Below are 21,165 nucleotides of genomic sequence, written 5' to 3'. Positions count from 1 at the left end.
ATATCTCTTGTTGTTGAATTAAACCAACATGCATACTTTTGACAATAAATAAAATAAGAATTGGTTCTTACTTGCTTGCCTGGGTAAATAAAGGTTAAATAAATGTTAAAAAAATATATATATATTGTTATTGTTATTGTTATTGTTTTTTTTTCCCGATACCGATATTTTCCGATATCACATTTTACTGCCGATATGATATTTTCCGATATCACATTTTACTGCCGATATCGGCCGATAATATCGGTCGGCCGATAATATCGGACATCCCTAATCACTATACATCACTACCTGAGCTATACATCACTATACATCACTACCTGAGCTATACATCACTATACATCACTACCTGAGCTATACATCACTATACATCACTACCTGAGCTATACATCACTATACATCACTACCTGAGCTATACATCACTACCTGAGCTATACATCACTACCTGAGCTATAATCACTACCTGAGCTATACATCACTACCTGAGCTATACATCACTACCTGAGCTATGTACATATTTGATGTTATCTGCAGTATGAAACCCATTGTTCACAATATCTATTTGGTGCATCTTCCTCTTTCCGTCTCTCTCCTCTCCTCTTCTATCTCTCCTCTCCTTCTGTTCTCTTCCGTCTCTCTCCTCTCCTCTTCCCGTCTCTCTCCTCTCCTCTTCTATCTCTCCTCTCCTCCTGTTCTCTTCCGTCTCTCTCCTCTCCTCTTCTATCTCTCCTCTCCTTCTGTTCTCTTCCGTCTCTCTCCTCTCCTCTTCCGTCTCTCTCTTCTCTTCCGTCTCTCTCCTCTCCTCTTCTGTCTCTCCTCTCCTCTCCTATTCTGTCTCTCTCCTCTTCTCTTCCGTCTCTCTCCTCTCCTCTTCTATCTCTCCTCTCCTCCTCTCCTCTTCCGTCTCTCTCCTCTCCTCTTCTATCGCTCCTCTCCTTCCTTCCTTTCCTTTCTCTTCTCTCCCTTCTCTCCTCTCTTTCTCTTCCGTCTCTCTCTCTCTCTTCCTCTCCCTTCTTCTCCCCTCTCTCTTCTGTCTCCTCTCCTCTTCCTGTCTCTCTCTCCTCTTCCGCTTCCTCTTCTGTCTCTCCTCCTCTTCCGTCCCTCTCCTCTTCCGTCCCTCTTCTGTCTCTCCTCTTCCGTCCCTCTCCTCTTCCCTCTCCTCTTCTGTCTCTCTCCTCTTCTCTTCCGTCTCTCTCCTCTCCGTCTCTCTCCTCTTCCGTCCCTCTCCTCTTCTGTCTCTCCTCTTCCGTCCCTCTCCTCTTCTGTCTCTCCTCTTCCGTCCCTCTCCTCTTCCGTCCCTCTCCTCTTCTGTCTCTCTCCTCTTCTGTCTCTCTCCTCTTCCGTCTCTCCTCTCCTCTTCTGTCTCTCTCCTCTTCTGTCTCTCTCCTCTTCTGTCTCTCCTCTTCCGTCCCTCTCCTCTTCTGTCTCTCTCCTCTTCCGTCCCTCTCCTCTTCTGTCTCTCCTCTCCTCTTCTGTCTCTCTCCTCTTCTGTCTCTCCTCTTCCGTCCCTCTCCTCTTCTGTCTCTCTCCTCTTCTGTCTCTCTCCTCTTCCGTCCCTCTCCTCTTCTGTCTCTCCTCTCCTCTTCTGTCTCTCTCCTCTTCTGTCTCTCCTCTTCCGTCCCTCTCCTCTTCTGTCTCTCCTCTTCTGTCTCTCTCCTCTTCCGTCCCTCTCCTCTTCTGTCTCTCTCCTCTTCTGTCTCTCTCCTCTTCTGTCTCTCTCCTCTTCTGTCTCTCTCCTCTCCTCTTCCGTCTCTCCTCTCCTCTTCTGTCTCTCTCCTCTTCTGTCTCTCTCCTCTCCTCTTCCGTCTCTCCTCTCCTCTTCTGTCTCTCTCCTCTTCTGTCTCTCTCCTCTTCTGTCTCTCTCCTCTTCCATCTCTCCTCCTCTTCTGTCTCTCTCCTCTCCTCTTCCGTCTCTCCTCTCCTCTTCTGTCTCTCTCCTCTTCTGTCTCTCTCCTCTCCTCTTCCGTCTCTCCTCTCCTCTTCTGTCTCTCTCCTCTTCTGTCTCTCTCCTCTTCTGTCTCTCTCCTCTTCCATCTCTCCTCTCCTCTTCCGTCTCTCTCCTCTTCTGTCTCTCTCCTCTTCTGTCTCTCTCCTCTTCTGTCTCTCTCCTCTTCCATCTCTCCTCTCCTCTTCCGTCTCTCTCCTCTTCTGTCTCTCTCCTCTTCTGTCTCTCTCCTCTTCTGTCTCTCTCCTCTTCTGTCTCTCTCCTCTTCCATCTCTCCTCTCCTCTTCTGTCTCTCTCCTCTTCTGTCTCTCTCATCCCAGGCGCAGGTGTACCTTGGCTCAGTTTACTCACAGGAGCCAGTGAAAGATGGGTGCAAGTCTGTCCACTACCTGAAGATGGCAGCAGAGAGAGGCGTGAGTGATTTTCTCAAAGTGATTTGTCATGGCTGTATCTCAAGGTGTCCCGCTAATGAGGTATCCACATCAGAGCATTTCCCCTGCACTATAAACTAATACCAAGAGCTGTGAGTATTAATGTCACAAATGTTATGCATTTCACAAATGCATGTTAGGTCTCTCTAATGGAGAAAAATGTACTCTTATCTCAATCATTAACGGTCAGTGAAAGTGCATCCCTAATGTATGTTACCAACACATTTTGTCTGTGTGCATTTGTAGAGCAGGACACGGCCCTGCTGGTCCTAGGTCCGTACCTACCAGTTTTGTCTGTGCATTTGTACAGGACGACACGGCGATGCTGTTCCTAGGTCAGTGTTACGAGAGTGGCTTTGGGGTGCAGCAGAACCTCAGGAGAGCAGTGGGCTTCTACAAAGAGGCTGCACAAGCAGGAAACAGCCGTGCCCAGAGTTTACTGAGGCCACCCTGTGGTGCGGAGGGTAAGGACATGCACACACACACGCACACACACACACACAGTTTATCCCTCCCATTCAGTTACATTCATTGCATAACCCCTCCCATTCATTGCATAACCCCTCAGCCTAACATTAAAGGTAGAATCTGTAATGGCGTCAGAACTGTCTATTATGCATATCTATTAATGATGCCACCAAATGCAATATTGGAAAAGCGATTGACTTCTCTCTCCCTCTCCTTCCTTCTCCATGAAGATGGTGTCTTGCGCTCCATCCGTTCAGCTCCGTGTTTCTCTGCGTCGGACAGCCTACATCAGCCACCGTCCTCCCTGGCCGGCCCCGCCCCTGCCCCCCCCTCCTTGCTACCCCCTCCCCTTCCCTTCTCCCTGAGCCACTCCCGGAGCACCGGGAGCCTGGGCTCCTGCTCTCTACCCCTCTCCTGCATCGCTCTCCACCTCCACTCACAGGCTCCTGGTTCAGTGGGAGGCCGCTGCCAATGGACCCTAGGATAGTCAGCCATGTCGGCACCAGCCAAGCTGAAAGAATAATATTTACACTTGTATGTATTGTGGCCTGAAGAATCACCAAGACGGTGAGGGTCAAGAGGTAAAGTTTTTTTTTTTACATGGTTGTTACCAAGATAACTGCTGCCGCACTTACGAATGGATTTGTGTATGTATCTCATCATGTTAACGTGTTGAGGGTGAGGATGTGTGTTTTTATATTTATGAAAGATGCTTGTGGACTTTATTTTCATAGGTTTTGTATAACAAGACATTCTTCAGGATTTTCTGATCCTATATACATAACAGTGTTGCTCTTACCCACTCCCCCAGTAATATAAGCTGCCCCATGAGAAGGGAACTGGGATCGTATTGTCTCTAGGTCCCAGGGTGGGTTGTCATTGAAGACTGGGATCGTAGTGTCTCTAGGTCCCAGGGTGGGTTGTCATTGAAGACTGGGTTCGTAGTGTCTCTAGGCCCCAGAGTGGGTTGTCATTGAAGACTGGGATCGTAGTGTCTCTAGGCCCCAGGGTGGGTTATCATTGAAGACTGGGATCGTAGTGTCTCTAGGCCCCAGGGTGGGTTGTCATTGAAGACTGGGATCGTAGTGTCTCTAGGCCCCAGGGTGGGTTGTCATTGAAGACTGGGATCGTAGTGTCTCTAGGCCCCAGGGTGGGTTGTCATTGAAGACTGGGATCGTAGTGTCTCTAGGCCCCAGAGTGGGTTGTCATTGGCGACTGGGATCGTAGTGTCTCTAGGCCCCAGGGTGGGTTGTCATTGAAGACTGGGATCGTAGTGTCTCTAGGCCCCAGGGTGGGTTGTCATTGAAGACTGGGATCGTAGTGTCTCTAGGCCCCAGCGTGGGTTGTCATTGAAGACTGGGATCGTAGTGTCTCTAGGCCCCAGCGTGGGTTGTCATTGAAGACTGGGATCGTAGTGTCTCTAGGCCCCAGCGTGGGTTGTCATTGAAGACTGGGATCGTAGTGTCTCTAGGCCCCAGGGTGGGTTGTCATTGAAGACTGGGATCGTAGTGTCTAGTGGATCTAGGAGGGTTGGTTGTCATTGGAAAGTATATCTGGTGGTGACTGGACTTAAACGCTTATTATTTGTTTTGCTCTACTATAAAGGTTAATGCTAATGCCAAATTAGCAAGAAAATGACTGATTATGTGCTTGACATTATTAATAATAATGATACACTTTATTTGTATAGCACCTTCATACAAAAATTGCAGCTCAAAGTGCTTCACAACAGAACAAAGACAGGCATAAAATGAGCACTTAATGCAGACATATAAAATCAGTTTTTCACATTAGGATCTAACATCCCAACAGGTTTATGCTTTGATTCAGTTTAAAAAATAGACAATAATAAAAAGAGTAAGATGGAATAGACAGTGCAATAAGTAGTGCAGACATATACAATCAGTTTTTTACAGTGCAATAAAATTGTTCTGGATTACTGTTTAACAGTTTAAAGTCGTCTTTACCTGTTTGGTATTCACAGTTTAAAACCGGACAGTCTTCCCTCCTGTTTGATACCCACTTTGACCCTTTGAACCTCCTTCTCGGGGTGCAGTTCTAGGCCTGGGTCCTACACAGTTTTAAAGCCTGCTTGATACCCACACAGTTTAATACCTGACAGTTTGAACCTGTAATAGACAGAGTAAAATAGTGCAGTGCAATAAAATAGTGTAATAGAATAGACGGTAATTATTATCATTGTCATATTCCAAAGGTAAATATCTAATTGATATGAATATAAATATCTGAATAATCTCTCAAAGGGCTGTTTTTACTAAAAGAAAACGGTGAAAGGATGTGATTGATTGATTGAAAACTTTATTAACAGATTGCAGAATGGGTACAGTACAGTACAGTACAGTTTCGAATTGCAGTCTCCCGTAGGTGTTTTTTGAGAGTGTTTGTAGCATGGGGATAATGTCTGGTTGTCTCTCCAGTCTGTTGCCTTCTTACATGGTCATGTGAATGAGTTATGAGCTGTTGTACCTCAGTCACCGTACTCTTAGAAATGCACTGCTGTTAAACACACAGGGTGACGCCAATAAACCAAGTCTCTTCTATGAACATCTTGTTTGTTTTGGCTAACTGTTCTTCACTGTTGCCGTTTACTCATTGTATTGTCCAACATACTTTGTGATTCTGTGGACCCGCTGACTCCTCCTTCAGAGCTGGCCCGCCTTGATCTACTTGGAGTTACGGACAGAATTTTGAGACAAAATATTCCACTGTTTTCCCCGCTTCTTCTTCTTCGGCGCTACAGAACACGGCCCGAGTTGTGTTCGGCTCATGAGCACTACCAGTGGCCAAAATCGCACATTATCTAATGGATTTGAATGGATAATCCATGCTGTAATGGAGCAAGGTGCCAGGAACCAGCAAGCTGGATGGGTAAGTACAGTAAATATATGATGGGCAAAGTATCTGGATGACTTTATATGTATGAGAACTAGAGACTCACATCACCGTACCGACTATCTTGTTTCTTTGCACTAGAGACTCGTATCACTGGACTCTCACCACTGGACTATCTTGTGTTTGTACTTTTTATATTACTATATATTGCATTTGTATTGTGAAGCTATGCATCCCCGGATCCCCCACCCTGTATGCCCCCCCCCCCCCCCCCCCCCCCCCCCATGCTGCTTTGACACCTGAATTTCCCCCAAGGGAATCAATAAAGGATTATCTTATCTTAATCAGATTGTAAATTATTGTTGGAGAGCCATATATTCGCTTAACCTCATTCAAGCAGAAGGGATTATATATAGGTATTGGTAAATACAAAAGGAGATTTTCTTTACATATAGTGTAAAATATAGCAAAGTTGAATTGTCCCCTCACAGGTTTTTCCTTTCTCCGTAGGAATTGTTAAAACGGCACATCATGGCGAGGTTGCAAGACCGCCTTTCACACATGCTCCAGCACCCACCACTGGATATCGACTATCTTGAGTTTGTGTGCAGTCAGGAAATGGTTTTTATTGATGCCATATCACAGCACATTCAAATGTCTGAGGGGTTTATGGAATTTTTGACAGAGCTGCACAACATGATTCAGAGACACAGACAAAACCAACTGCCACCTCCAGAGATACACCTGGAAAGAGGACCTGGACGCCCAAGGGTAGTAGTCATGGATCGCTTGGTTAATCTCCTTGAGATAGGGCTGCCTGTGGCTTGCATCGCCAATTTGTTGGGGATGTCATATGCCACCCTCTACAGAAGGATGCAAGACAACAACATATCAGTCAGGGCATTGTACACCACCTGTACCGATGAAGAGCTGGATGCAATGGTCACAGAAATTAAGATGAGGATGCCCCATGTCGGCTATCGACTTGTGAAAGGGAGTCTGCAGGCACAGGGACACCGTCTGCAATGGGACAGAGTCAGAGCATCGACGCACCGTGTGGACAGTCTTGGGGTTTTGTCCAGAATGACTCAGTTGGGATGCGTCATCAGGCTTACATACTCTGTGCCCTGTCCAAAGTAACTTGTGCACATGGACACAAATCACAAGCTGATCAGGTAACCAGAGTTTAACGTTTTCTTTTCGTATATTATATATACAGGCATTAAAGCGTTCCGTCTTGACACGGATTTCCGTCAATTTTATATATATATAATATTTTGATTTATAAAAAAAATAAAATGTAATATAAAGTTTCCCAATAGGGATGTATTGGCAGTGGTAGTAGTCGTAATAGTAATCCAGTCTATTTTTCTTAAATTTTCTAAAAAATAAACTAGTTCAACTAGTTCTTTGATGGCTCAAATGTATGCTCTAGTGTCTAGTCGGTTTTGTGTTTTGAGCACAACGTTCATCATATATCTAGCCTTTTAATTTTGCTCTCAAAGTGCACCAGATTGATGCATTTAACTTTAAAACTTAAAAAGAAAAAGTCAGGACAGTAGGCTCTACAAGTAGGCTCCCTTAAAACGCTAACTCTATTAAAAAAAAAAAGTGGAGGTTAAAATAAGAATATGACTTGGCCTATAAAACAATGATTTAAAAAAAAAAAAAAAAAAAACTTTACAGATGTCTTCCATACTCACAGGAATTGTGTAAAGTTGCCCAAATAGTGCAAGGAATAGCAATGCATGTCCCCTTTAACTGCTGCATCATGAAATACTTGGTACTCAGCACCACACTCAGACCAAAATGTTTCCAGGGGCACTTCACTGAAACGAGCTCTCCAGGTGGTATCAGATGAGATTTAAATGAGTTCTTCCAAGAGTTTGGATGGAGATGTGTCGGGAAGCTTTGTCTCAATGTTTTCTGTAAAGGGGTTCTTTATCCAGAGTAACTTGGTGATCCTTTTAGAATCCACAATCGTAAAAACGATCCACACACACACACCACTCAATCTGTGTTTCATAAATCATAAAAACACGCATCCTACCTCACCATTTTTATACCAGATGTACATACTGTAAATAGAGGTATACTGAACAATTGTTGTTTACACTTGTTTTACTTGACTCTTGACTTTCAATTTTTTACTTATTATACTTATCTATACTATCTGTTATTGTCTAGCACACTCTCAGGAGCAGAACAGAAAGAAACATTTCATGCAAGGTATTCTGTATTTCTGTATGACAAATAATAAACAAACTTGAACTTTTCTGTGTTTTATTAAATAATGATTTTCAACATCCAACATTTTGGGAAATTAGCTTATTTAACATCTTCCCTGGAGTTAGACAAGAAGATACATACCTTTTTTGTCTCTGTGCGTGCATTTTAGCTTTGGGAATAGACGCTCCGTTAGCATAGCTTAGCTTCATCACTGGAAGTGAGGCAGGACAGTAGCCTTACAGTGTATTGCAAGGTCTGACATTGACCAAACTTGATATGCATGACCTTGGTGGGCTCTAGGTCAACTCCTGAAAAGGGGGTCAATGTCAGACTTTGCAATCAAAAGTTAGGGGGCTAATAACCCTTGCCATGATTTCAGTGCGCCCCCTAACTTTTGATTGCAAGGTCTGACATTGACCCCCTTTTCAGGAGTTGACCTAGAGCCCACCAAGGTCATGCATATCAAGTTTGGTCAATGTCAGACCTTGCAATACACTGTAAGGCACTGTAAGGCTACTGTCCTGCCTCACTTCCAGTGATGAAGCTAAGCTATGCTAACGGAGCGTCTATTCCCAAAGCTAAAATGCACGCACCGAGACAAAAAAGGTATGTATCTTCTTGTCTAACTCCAGGGAAGATGTTAAATAAGCTAATTTCCCAAAATGTTGGAGTTCCCCTTTAACTGACAAGTGTGACACATTATGATGTAAGCGGAAACATCACGTTTTAAACAGGGCCAAAAACTCAGTGCACGGGCATACGTTTTCCTCACTCCCTGATGCCTTGCAGCCAGCTTCCTTCTCATCCCCCTCTATGCCACCACCTCTAGTCAGGGCCGGATTAACGACCGGGCCGCGGCCTGTGGGCCTCTATCGATGAGGGGCCTCAAAAAAAAATTATTTTAATTTTTTTTGGAGGCCCATCATCACTAGAGGCCTTTTGGAGGCCCCTCGTCACAAGAGGCCCCAAATTAGTATTATAATTTTTTTAACTTTTATTTTTTATTTTTTTGGAGGCCCCTCGTCACTAGAGGCCCCAAATTATTATTATTTATTTTTTTACTTTTTTTTTTTTTTTTTGGAGGCCCCTCGTCAATAGAGGCCCACATTTTATTTTTATTCTTATTTTGGAGATCGATGTCATACTGTGACACTGAAATGAAAACATATTTCATAAACTAAAATATTTAGTCAACAAAAATATTTCATCAACTAAAATATACAGTACGTCACACCCTGCCGTCTGTGGGTGGCTAATCTTGAGTATTTTTTCTCCTCTTCATAAGAGTTTGAGGTTTTCCGTTTGAGGTAAAAACAGCAATAAAAAGTCAAAACTTGCATGTCCACATCCCAGCCCCGACGCCTGAATACGTTTACCAACGGATTTCCAGTTCCGCGTTCGCGTTCTGCGCTCTGATTGGCCACTGACGCTTCTGGTAGCGCCAATCGTGTGACGCCTCTTTCTTTCACCGGTTAAGCTTAGGCACTCTTTCGAAGTTGGTTAAGGTTAGAGTTTGTCTTAGAGCAGGGCGATAGAACACCAGCCCTGATTCCATACTCTAACCTTAACCAACTTCGAAAGAGTCGCCTAAGAAACGTCATACATACATACATACATACATACATACATACATACATCAGCCCCACCCCCACCTAATAGACAGTCCCCTCCCCACCGTATGTAATGTATATATTCTCTCCCCACCGTATGTATATTTCTCTCCCACCCACCCACCCCCTCCTAATGTACAGTCCCCTCCCCATCATATGTATATACTCTCTGTCAGGATCTATGGGTAACAGTACTGTATATTTGCATATCATATATGTCACAAATGTAACAGTACTATATACATGTATGTCCCTATGCCATAAATGTCATGATGTCATATATGTTGTGCATGTCATACATGTCACTATGAATTGAAAATGGGGGACCCTGATGTAAACGAGACAAACGTCTTTCTCTGGTCTGCATCCCCTTAACAATTGTGTGTATTGAGCCGTACTGTATTATTTGTACCCATTCTGCAATCTGTTAAATACAATTTTCATTAATTCATTAATTCACAGACAGTAACACAGGACAAAAACACATTTCAACCCCCTCCCTTCCCTAATTATAATTTAAATTGACATTCACGTAAAAGTAAGCTTACTATTCTAATATTATATTCTTGTCTCCAAAGTGTGTGCATGTTTTTTTTCTTCCTGAGGATGGCGCCATCCCCCCATCTAAACATGATGTGTTTCTTTTCTCTTCTTGATTGATTGATTGAAAACTTTATTAACAGATTGTAGAATGGGTACAGTACAGTACAGCTCAATAATTGTTAAGGGGATGCAGACCAGAGAAAGACTTTCGTCTTGTTTACATCAGGGTCCCCCATTTTCAATTCATCATAACATTATATGACATACATGACATACAGATAGACAATACTGCTACATCTATACATTTATGACATACCAGATTTGCAAATACAGTACTGTTTGTGATATGAAAAGAGTCCAGAAAAGAGAGTATATACATTTGACGTAGAAACTGTACATTGGAGGAGGTTGGGTAGGGGGGGTGGGGGGGACTGTACATTGGAGGTGGTTCGGTGGGTGGGAGGCGGACACTGTACAACTGTACAAGCAAAACTGTACATTGGAATATTGACAAAACCATACTTGGTAATTTACTGTACATTGGAGGGGGTTGTGTTAGGACATTTACAGGGGCCAGTTTCAAATTGCAGTCTCCCGTAGGTGTTCTTTGAGTGTTTTTGAAAGTGGGTAGTGATTCACATTCCTTTACAGTTTTGGGTAGGGCGTTCCACATTGATGTGGCATAATTGCGAAACGTGTTTAGTCCCTTGTTTGAGCCAAATCTGGGTTTAACATGATTTGTGGAGCTCCCTCTGGTGTTGTGATCGTGGTATTCACTGACCTTTGGGAAGTATTTTGACATGTACATGGGTACCTTGGTCGTGTAGTGTATCTTGTAGACCAGGCACATTGCAAGTTGCTGTACTCTGTCGTCTACTCTAAGCCATCCTAGGTTGTCAAAGTGGGCAGGGGTGATCAAAGTCCTTTTAGCTTGGCCCTCAGAGCCCACCACTTCTAAATATTCTATATATTTTTTAAAGTGACATATAAAAACGCCACTGTGCGTGCATGCACGTGTATGTGTGTGTGGGGGGGCCTCCACAAGAATCTGGCCCAGGGGCCTCTGAAGTCTTAGGGTGTTTTCACACCTAGCTCGTTTGGAGCTGTTATTCCGGAACCTGGAGCGTTTACCCCTTATTTCGGTTCAGTTGGGCATATGTGAACACAGCAATTACATTCTGTTGCGGAACAAAACAAGCGGACCGAGACCACCTGGAGAGGGTGGTCTCTGCGCAGTTCCAACCGAACCCGAAGCGGACTCGTACGCTGTGAGAATGCAATCGATTTAACAAACCGACACAATTAATAATAATAATACGTCGTGGGTCAACGTGGAGCAGCGATGAGGTACACTGCGTCGTTGATATCAGTCAGCCGCGCGCAGGAGAGAGGAGCCGGGGTCTCTGTAGTGACAGCAGCAGCACCGTGCGGGACACTCTCTCTCTCTCTTAAATATAAACATTAGTCTACCTGGAGACTCAATGAGCAGTGGTGCAGTCGTGGTCACACGCGGTTACACGCCGTGTTACTAGATGATCAGTACGCACGCACAAAGATGCGCTCTATCCATTCGTTGTGCGCTAAGTATGCGCGTGCGTGGCGTGTTACCAGTTCCCATATTACGACTGCACCACTGTCAATGAGGTAATTGTAGATGTCGCCATAAGACACTTCTGGCTATTTAGTGGGATCATTGTTTCATTATCCTGGTCGGCTGAAAGGACACTGGCCACCGAAGCTCCCCCCTCTGATGGAACAGTCCACATTCATTAGTGCGTCATCTCGCGTCTCCAGACTCTGTGGGCAATCTGCGCATGTGCATGGGTAATAATAGGTGCTTTAAAATGGGCTTTTTCGCTGCCGATTTAGTTCTGATCGATTAGGAATGGCTCGCGCCGTGTTCAGGAGATTGAGGCGCATAAAAGACTATTCGATCATCATGTCTCTAGCACCCCCACAGCCGTATCTGCAACCACTTACATCACGGCTCATCCACATTCATTCATTTGCTCCCCCGCTCTCTCCTCCCCGATTTCAATGTAACGCGGAGATTCAGGGTTGGGGGGGGGGGGGGGGCACACCCCAAAATCTGACCAATGAGTGATAGTTTGCTCGCGCGTGCGTTTGGTCCGTGTGAACACAGCCGTGTGAACACAAACGAACTAAGAATCAAGTGCAACAATTGTATCATAATAGTCCCTGAATCGGAACAAAGCAAACGAACTACAGGTGTGAAAACGCCATTAATCTGGCCTTGGGTGTAGCAGGTAGATGTGTTTGCACACACACACGCGCGCGCGCGCGCGCGAACGCACGCATGTACACACGCAAAAAGCGTCCTTGTTGTTAGTAACCTTTTTTTACGGTGCTCCCAATGGCCAGTCCGGGCTTGACATTATATATATCAATATATATATATATATTTGTCCCCGACTAAGGATTTGTATAGTCGATTTGTAGTCGCCAAAATTAGCCGATAGTCGACTATAAAAAAAAGTATATTTTTTTTATTTTTTTTTTTATTTTTTTTTATCATTCCATTTGGGCTGTGGGGGTGCTTAATGTCTGAAGGAGTCGATGGAAGGCTTCTTGTCCTCTGCAAAAGCATGCAATTGGTCCACTGATGGATACATCTTGATATTTGTCTAGTCTAGTGTGTTCATTAGATGGGTGAAATGTTTTGTGCCTGTTTTCAGTTTTTTACCAGATACATTATTTATATGATTCAAATGGAACTCAAACATGTTCCGTTGTGATGTCACAGTATGATGTCATAATAGCACATTCGACAACATTTGTGATGTTACAGTATGATGTCATAATAGAACATTCTAGAACATTTGTGATGTCACAGTATGATGTCATAATAGTACAAACTACAACATTTGTGATGTCACAGTATGATTTCATAATAGGACATTCTAGAACATTTGTGATGTCACAGTATGATGTCATAATAGTACATTCTAGAACATTTGTGATGTCACAGTATGATGTCATAATAGAATAGGCAGTCCTTATAAGTCTTGGAGCATAAGATCTTTAGGTCATTCAACATTGTGAAACAGTACTGAACACACTAGAGAATTACACTGCTGGAGTTGTTTCTACTCTACCTGTCAAGATGCCCTTCCTTCGAAAGGTGAGTGACATGCAACTAGCTAGCGGCTATTCTACTTCATGTTTCATAGGTTCTGTAATGTCCATGGTTCAGAAGTTTTTTTCCCCCTGATTGGTTTCAAACGAAAATATGAAGGGAAAAAAAATTCATGTTGGTCTATCAATAAACCAGTGGCGGCTCGTGGATTCTTCTCCACTTGGGGCGCTATACCAAACATTTTGCAAACATGTACAAGGCACGCATTGGCGAATATTATCACCATTGCCATCGATCAATATATGATCACAGTCAGTCAAATGCAACCACGTTTCCAATAGCCCAACACAAACACGCACAGCTCTCTCTCTCTCTCTCTCTCTCTCTCTTTCTCTTTCTCTCAGATGATGTCAGATCGATTCAATAATAAACACATATTTTGTCATTTTAAACAAGTTACCATTCATGGTCTGAGTGGTTATGCCCCACACGCGGCGAAATTAGAGAGAGAGAGAGAGAGAGAGAGAGAGAGAGAGAGAGAGAGAGAAGCGAGAGAGAGAGAGCGAGAGAGAGAGCGTTAGTTAAGCATTAGCTGAGTGGCTAACAGCAGCTAAAGTTAGCTGAGTTGGCTAAGAGAGAGAGAGAGAATTAACTCACTTTGTTTAATTGAAACGTGGTCCAGCCGGAGGGCTTAATAAAGTGTATGTCCACTGACTGTCCCCCAGACTGTTGTCGATGTATATCCATTCCACTCACTGCCCACTGTCCAGACTCCAGACTGAATCACAAGTTCACAACACACAGCCTCGAACATGTTGCAAACTGTGGCTAAGGAAAAAACTGGCATCGCCGCGTCGGCCAATCAGAGAGCGTCTCCGCGAAATGCGGCTATGGAAATTCTAGACGGAAATTCTAAACGCTTGCCTAGACCGCTTCAAATCGCGCCCGGCTTCCATCATAAACATCATATTTCAACGCACAACGCGCTACGCACTGATTGGCTGCGACGGATACAGCGATGAAACAGTGACGCACACTCAGAGCGCTATTGCGTCTAGCCCGAGAGAAATACGGCAGGAGAAATGCGGCTAAGGTAATGGAACGTTCTTTATCAGACAGAATCGTCACTTCCTGTTCAGGAAAACGATTATTAATATTTTATATTTTAACGTTATATTGTGCATTGGAAACACAAACATACTTAAAATGAGTAAATATTATTCATTTTAAACATGTTTATTTTATTTTTAGGGGTCTAAAATAAAAATAAAACATTTTCTTCTTCTCCTGCTCTCTTTACCAGGGGGGGCGGCGCCCTAGCGCCCCCCAGTGGCGGCCGCCACTGTGGTCTTGTGTAGTGTTTGGTGAATTTATTGTATATTTGCACATTCTCTGCGTACTTCACTTACAGTAAGTACTCTAATCACTGAGAAGTAGAATTGCTAAATGTGTTTTAGGTTAAGCACAGCAGTGTGTGTAACTGGTTCAAACAGAATTAAGTCATATGAAACGTGTGTTTCATATGGTAACAAAATGTAGTTTTTATAAATTAGTGTATGGTTTTGACAAGTGTTTAATTTAGCAAAGGATCTGAGGTGTTCTGATAATTGTGTGTGTGCAGGGACGCGGGAAGTCCGCGGGAAGTGGGGGTGCTGAGATATCGATCGTTTTTGATTATTATTTTTTTTTTTTTATATAATTTTTTTTTATAAAATATATATATTATATAATTATACTTGTAGTTGTATTGTCTGCGAGACATCGCCACCACGCAACACGTCAAAATGCTCGCTATCTGCAAACAGCTCCACTGTCTGTCACGTCATAACCAACACTCTCGTTCACTAGAGGATACTATGATGAATTGAAAATGGGGGACCCTGATGTAAACAAGACGAAAGTCTTTCTCTGGTCTGCATCCCCTTAACAATTGTACTGTACTGTACCCATTCTGCAATCTGTTAATAAACTTTTCAATCAAACTTTTCAATCAAAACCGCTGCCCAACTCCGCACTCTGAGCGTGCGAGACAAACAATGTAACCGTTCTGATGCACACATCACAGCCCAGCTTACCCCACCTGGCTGTTGCGCCCTCCCTCTGCAATTCGTTCCCCGCATACATGATCGGCGACATGCAAAAGGTCTTCGATCACCCTCCCGGGGGCTCGGATAGTTCTGCTGGCTTGTTCATATATTTCTTTACTGCGAATTCAGCGTCCCAAAAGTTAACTATCCCAGGCAGGGCGCAGGCCAACGGATTTCCAGTTCCGCGTTGACGCTTCCAGGCCGCGTCTATTCGAATCCCAACCGGTTCATGCGTCGGCTACACGCTGTTAATAACACTGCATTATCGAGACAGCGCCCCTATGACGATCTGAATGAATTCCAAGAGTAGGGTAAATCTGCAGTGCCGTTCCGCTCTGTGACATGAGTAGCCTCGGTTACAAATTTGGAATAAAATCCAAAACAACCTTGCAGTTGCAGTTACACTCCCATCCAGCAGGGGGTGCTGCAGCCCCTGCCGCACCCCCCTTCCTGCGTCCTTGTGTGTGTGTGGTTGTGCTAATTGTGTGTTTTGAAACACCAGTCCCCGTTTTCAAAATCATGCTTAGGCAATCGAAAAAAAACTGTATTGTGTGTTTCATTATATGCATATGTTTCAGTCTTCTCATAAAAGAAAAGATTAGATTTTTGGGTCTTTTCCTGCCTTTGGTCCGCTTTGCATTCACATCTCAAATGAACCGCAGCAGGGTTCACTTGCAAGAGTGAATGAGCTTTCACACCACCCCAAACCAACCGGACTATCCGAGGAAATGAACCAGGGTTCGATTAAAGCTTATTATAGGACACTGGACATGGGTATGGATGGCTCCAGACCTGCTGCTGCGTTAAAGTGCACATCTTCAATACCTATCTGTACTATTTAAAAGCACAGTGCAGGACACACTCAAAGGTTATCGCACCTCAGAGATGGCAGTGGACATGTATGACAGGACAAAGGCCATATGTAATGGCCTTTGGATTGAGGAACATACTACCAGCCAAAGGAGGAAGCAGAAAAGGATGGACGAGTATGTAGTTGAGTCATCTTGTGGCACAAGCTCAGACCTCATGGAGATCAGCTGAGACAGAGACTGTTCTATCCAGTCGTCGACAGAATGCTGCAAGAGCTTGAGAGCAGGTTCTCATGAGTTGGATAACAACTTATGAGAGGCATACAGGCATGTTATCCAGCCTCAGACCAGTTTCTCTCAGTGGAATTGCTGCAACCCCTCGCCACACATTATAATATCCAACTATTGCCAGAGGAGATCAGAGGAGTTGCAAAGTGTTTCCTGGTCAGGACAGGCAGAGATGCAGTCCCTACTATCCAAAGTGTCTTTTCCCTCCTGGATGATAATAATAATAATAATAATAATAATAATAATAATAATAATAATAATAATAATAATAATAATAATAATAATAATAATAATAATAATAATAATAATAATAATAATAATAATAATAATAATAATGCATTTGATTTATAAGGCGCCTTTTAGGACACTAAAAATAAAAGTCCACAAATGGGTGAATGAAAAAATTATAGGATCAAATGAAAACTACTTACTAAAAATGGATGTTTAAAAGTACTAAAAACCAACAAAAAATACCAAACACTAACAAACATTCAGCACAGACAATCCTGACACCTTAAAAAAAAAAAAAAAGTAAAAAAAAAAGAAATGTAAACAATTATTTTTTTTAGATCCGGGGCTAGGAGAAAAACATCCGGGGCTAAAGCCCCGGAAGCCCAGGGCTAACGACGCCACTGATGCAGACCAGAGAAAGACTTTCGTCTTGTTTACATCAGGGTCCCCCATTTTCAATTCATCATAAATATGACATACATGACATAGACAGTACTGCTACATCTATACATTTATGACATACCAGATTTACAAATACAGTATTGTTCAGTTCGGTTATTTTTTATTTCAGGCTTTGGACACATAACAACGGTCATTCCATAAATCGTCAAGGTTTTACCAGCTGCTATTGCAGCATTGTCCAATTGTCCGAAAAGGGCTAGGGAGAAGCACTAGGCTTGTCGGGCCCTACCCCTGAAGACTTATGTTTATTTATTTATTTTTTTTCATTTACATACATACATAGTACATACATATAGTACACATTACAGTACACACATATAGTATACATTACAGTACACATTACAGTATAGTATACCTGCAGTATATAATAGTATAATAGTATATAGTACATAATAGTGTATACAGCACATATATAATGTGATGTGAGATATATAGTACATGATATACAATATAGTACCATAATATAATAGCATATACTGCAAATATAGTTCAATATAATATACAAATGAATTATAATATGATTATATAATGTAATATGATATAACATACAATACAGTATCATACGTATTGTACAGTACAAATACAGTACATTTATGACATACCAGATTTACAAATACAGTACTGTTTGTGATACAAACGAGAGTCTAAAAAAGAGTCTAAAAAAGTATACATTTGACGGATGTTGGGGTGGAGGGGGGGGGGGGGGGGGGGGAACTGTACATTGGATTATCCACGAAAACGTACTTGGTCGGTCCCAAGGGTTAGGACATTTACTGTACATTGGAGGGGGTTGGGTTAGGACATTTACAGGGGCCAGTTTTGAATTGCAGTCTCTCGTAGGTGCTCTTTGAGAGTGGTTTTGAAAGTGGGTAGTGATTTACATTCCTTTACAGCTGTGGGTAGGGCGTTCCACATTGATGTGGCATAATTGCGAAACGTGTTTTGTCCCTTGTTTGAGCAGAATCTGGGTTTCACATGATTTGTGGAGCTCCCTCTGGTGTTGTGGTCGTGGTATTCACTGACATTTGGGAAGTAATTTGACATGTACATGGGTACCTTAGTTGTGTAGTGTATCTTGTAGACCAGGCCCATTGCAAGTTGCTGTACTCTGTTGTCTACTCTAAGCCATCCTAGGTTGTCAAAGTGGGCAGGGGTGAGGTGGGTTCTAGGAGTAAGGTCAAGCAGTAGTCTGACCAGTTTGTTTTGTGATGTTTGTAATTTTGTTTTTAGCGCCTTTGAGGTGCTCCTGCCAGAGTCTTCAGGGTATTCTTGTTTACCAGAGAGGAGATCCGGTACAAGAATCGAGTTTGTTGGTTGACTTTTTTTATTACATTGGATGCCATTTTTTCACAGGAAAGATTTGCCTCTAGGATGGAACCTAGGTATGTAATTTCATCTTTCCTTGTGACAATATTGTGTAACTGAGAAGCTGTCGGTCTTGCTGAGTTTGTTATTTGAACCGAAGAGAATGGACTCTGTTTTACCCAGGTGTAATGATAGTTTGTTATCAGCGAGCCTGGTGCAGATTTTGTAGTTCCGAGCTGAGGGTTTTTTCAACCTGTAACTTGTTCTTGTCAGAGACCAGCAGGGCTGAGTCGTCCGCAAACAGGAACAAATTGCAGTCACAAGCTGATGACATGTCATTTGCATAAATTAGGAACAGTGAGTTGTAAACTGTATGGAAACGTGAAGTTAGCTCATGCTACTGGAAAACGGACGCCTCGTCATTAAATGAACCGAGTTAAAAATGATCACGCCCCTTTCCCCCCCCCACGGTTGCCGCGGTTGTCTGTTCTACATCCGCGGGTGCCTTGACACACCGTGGGATTGCGGTGATGCGGTTACCGCAACAGCCCTATTACATATACCATACATTAGGGCTGAGGTCACCTGTTATTCAGCTCAAATCATTGACATATTGAAAGCTAACATTGGGGAGCTGCAGTGATACCTTTTATGAAACCTGTATGGCTTTCTAATTGTGATACCATTATGTTCAAGCAACAAGCTAAATTATATAAATCATGTGAATGCAAATAAAAAGCTTGCTGGGTGTGAGTAGGCTACTTTACCACATAGATCACATCTTAAAATTAAAGGGGACATGCATTGCTATTCCTTGCACTATTCCGGCCAACTTTACACAATTCCTGTGAGTCTATTGAACACATCTGTAAGGTTTATTTAAAAAAAAAAAAAAATCATTGTTTTATATTTCTAATGGAGTACTCAAAAGCATAATTTTCCTGCCGCAGGATTTCAGGCTATTATTGGATGCGCTCCACCCATAAGCGCTTTCAGTGACAGTCACCCACACAGCGTGATACATACGAGAGAGAGCAAGAGAGAACGAGCAAGCGAGAGAGAGAGAGAGACATTAATAATGCATGTCTTTTCTATGTCTACTGTCTTGCCTTTAACAATTTCTCACATAAATGATGTAAATTGTGTGTATTGCTTTACTCCATACAGAAGAAAAAGGAAAGAAAGAAGGAGAGCTATGAAGATGGAGACGGAAAGAAGACATTTCTGGAGAGGTTCACCAGCCGCTTCCTGTCCCTGATGCAGCGGAAGAAGAAGCCGGACACGGAGCTGATGTCGCGCCACGAGCTGCAGGCGAAGCTGAAACAAGACAGCCACCAGCCTGCTGAGACATCTCAATCAGAAGCCAAGAAGCAGAAGTTCAAGAGGATGTGCCTCTTCTGTAGGAGTGCCGAGCACTACCTATCGCAGTGTCCAGACATTGTCCAATGCTCACCGGGAAAGGTTGAGAAGTGGATAGCAAATGGCAAACGTTGTCGTAATTGCGGTCGTACCAGCCATGAGCAAGATGCCTGCACCTTGAGGAAAGCATGCAGTGAGTGCCAGGAGGTCCACCTCAGAGTTCTCCATGCCATCGCCAAGCCGGGTCCCCGTGCCTACCTCATCACACCAAAGGATGGTGGCTCGCTCTCCAACTCCAAACAAGGAGGAAAGGTGTACCTTAAGGTGGTGCCAATCATTATTACTAATGGGAGCAAGTCACTGCACACTTATGCGATCCTAGACGATGGAGCTGAACGCACGATAATACTGCCAGCTGCCGCTCAACACCTGGACCTTAAAGGCGAAGCGGAGTCCCTTGCACTGCGGACAATTTGCCAAGACGTGGCTTGCCTCACTGGCATGTCGGTAGACTTTCATGTGGCCTCCCTGACTCATCCTTCTGAACAGTACCTGGTGAAGGGTGCTAAAACAGCGGGTGGACTAGCCCTGTCGGAGCAGAGTTACCCTGTGACTGCACTTCAGAAGCGCTATCGCCACTTACGGGGGCTCCAGCTGCAGGACTTTGGTAAAGTGCATCCACTACTGCTGATTGGTGCAGATTGCACCCACCTGATCACACCCAGAGAACCCATCAGATTCGGCCCCACAGGTGGACCTGCAGCCGTTCACACAGCGCTCGGCTGGGCACTCCAGGGCCCAGATGATTTCATATCTCATGCTACTTCATGCTACTTTACATCTCTCAAGCCTGCACCGGAGGACTTCGATCAACACGTCGAACATCTCCGGCAGCTTGATGTGCTTCCATTCCGAAGTGAAAAGCTAGCAGTAAGGTCCTGTCTGGACCACGAGGCTGTGGGCATCCTGGAAGCATGCATCGAGAGGGTGAAGGTTGGTGACACACTCCGGTACGCCACGCCTCTGCTCCACGTAAAGGACACACCACCACTGAAATCCACTGCCGAAGCAGTTAGGCCAATGCTCCGTAGCACAGAGCGACGACTGGTAGAAGATCCAGCTACGGTTAACATCTATGGAGCAGAGATCCAAAATCTCATCGACGGAGGAGGTGTTACCAAGCTGGGTGAAGAAAAGGTGAATAAGTCTGAGTTATGGTTCACCCATCACGGGGCGGCGGCCGACTCCTCTTTACCGCAACCTGACCTGCACGACACAGACATCTTCCCGCTGAAGACCAGCCAGGCGGATTGCTTCCCAGAGGAACTTAAGTGCCTCCGAGCTGGTGGACGCTCTCGTCACAAGGACACCTCCTGTTCCACTGACATCCATCCCATAGTTCTCGATCCTGGTCATGCAGTGACGAAACTCATCGAGGATGTAGATGC

General features: G+C 43.8%; 1 protein-coding gene across 1 annotated transcript in view; it reads left to right on the top strand.

The window, feature by feature from the left end:
* The window catches only part of dele1 (DAP3 binding cell death enhancer 1), a 36,477-nt gene extending 31,066 nt beyond the window's left edge, over nt 1-5,411 (top strand). The window contains exons 10-12 of the mRNA XM_084331881.1: nt 2,266-2,358; nt 2,687-2,840; nt 3,075-5,411. Of these exons, the coding sequence (XP_084188007.1) occupies nt 2,266-2,358; nt 2,687-2,840; nt 3,075-3,331 (504 nt within the window). The 3' untranslated portion in view covers nt 3,332-5,411. The remainder of the gene's footprint in view (nt 1-2,265; nt 2,359-2,686; nt 2,841-3,074) is intronic.
* Nucleotides 5,412-21,165: the final 15,754 nt, after the last annotated feature.

This window comes from Notolepis coatsorum (genome assembly GCF_963971535.1).
Source record: "Notolepis coatsorum genome assembly, chromosome: 16".
NCBI classification, from domain to species: Eukaryota; Metazoa; Chordata; class Actinopteri; order Aulopiformes; family Paralepididae; genus Notolepis; species Notolepis coatsorum.
Note: the sequence above shows the minus strand (reverse complement) of the source record. Positions and strands in the feature narration are given on the sequence as shown.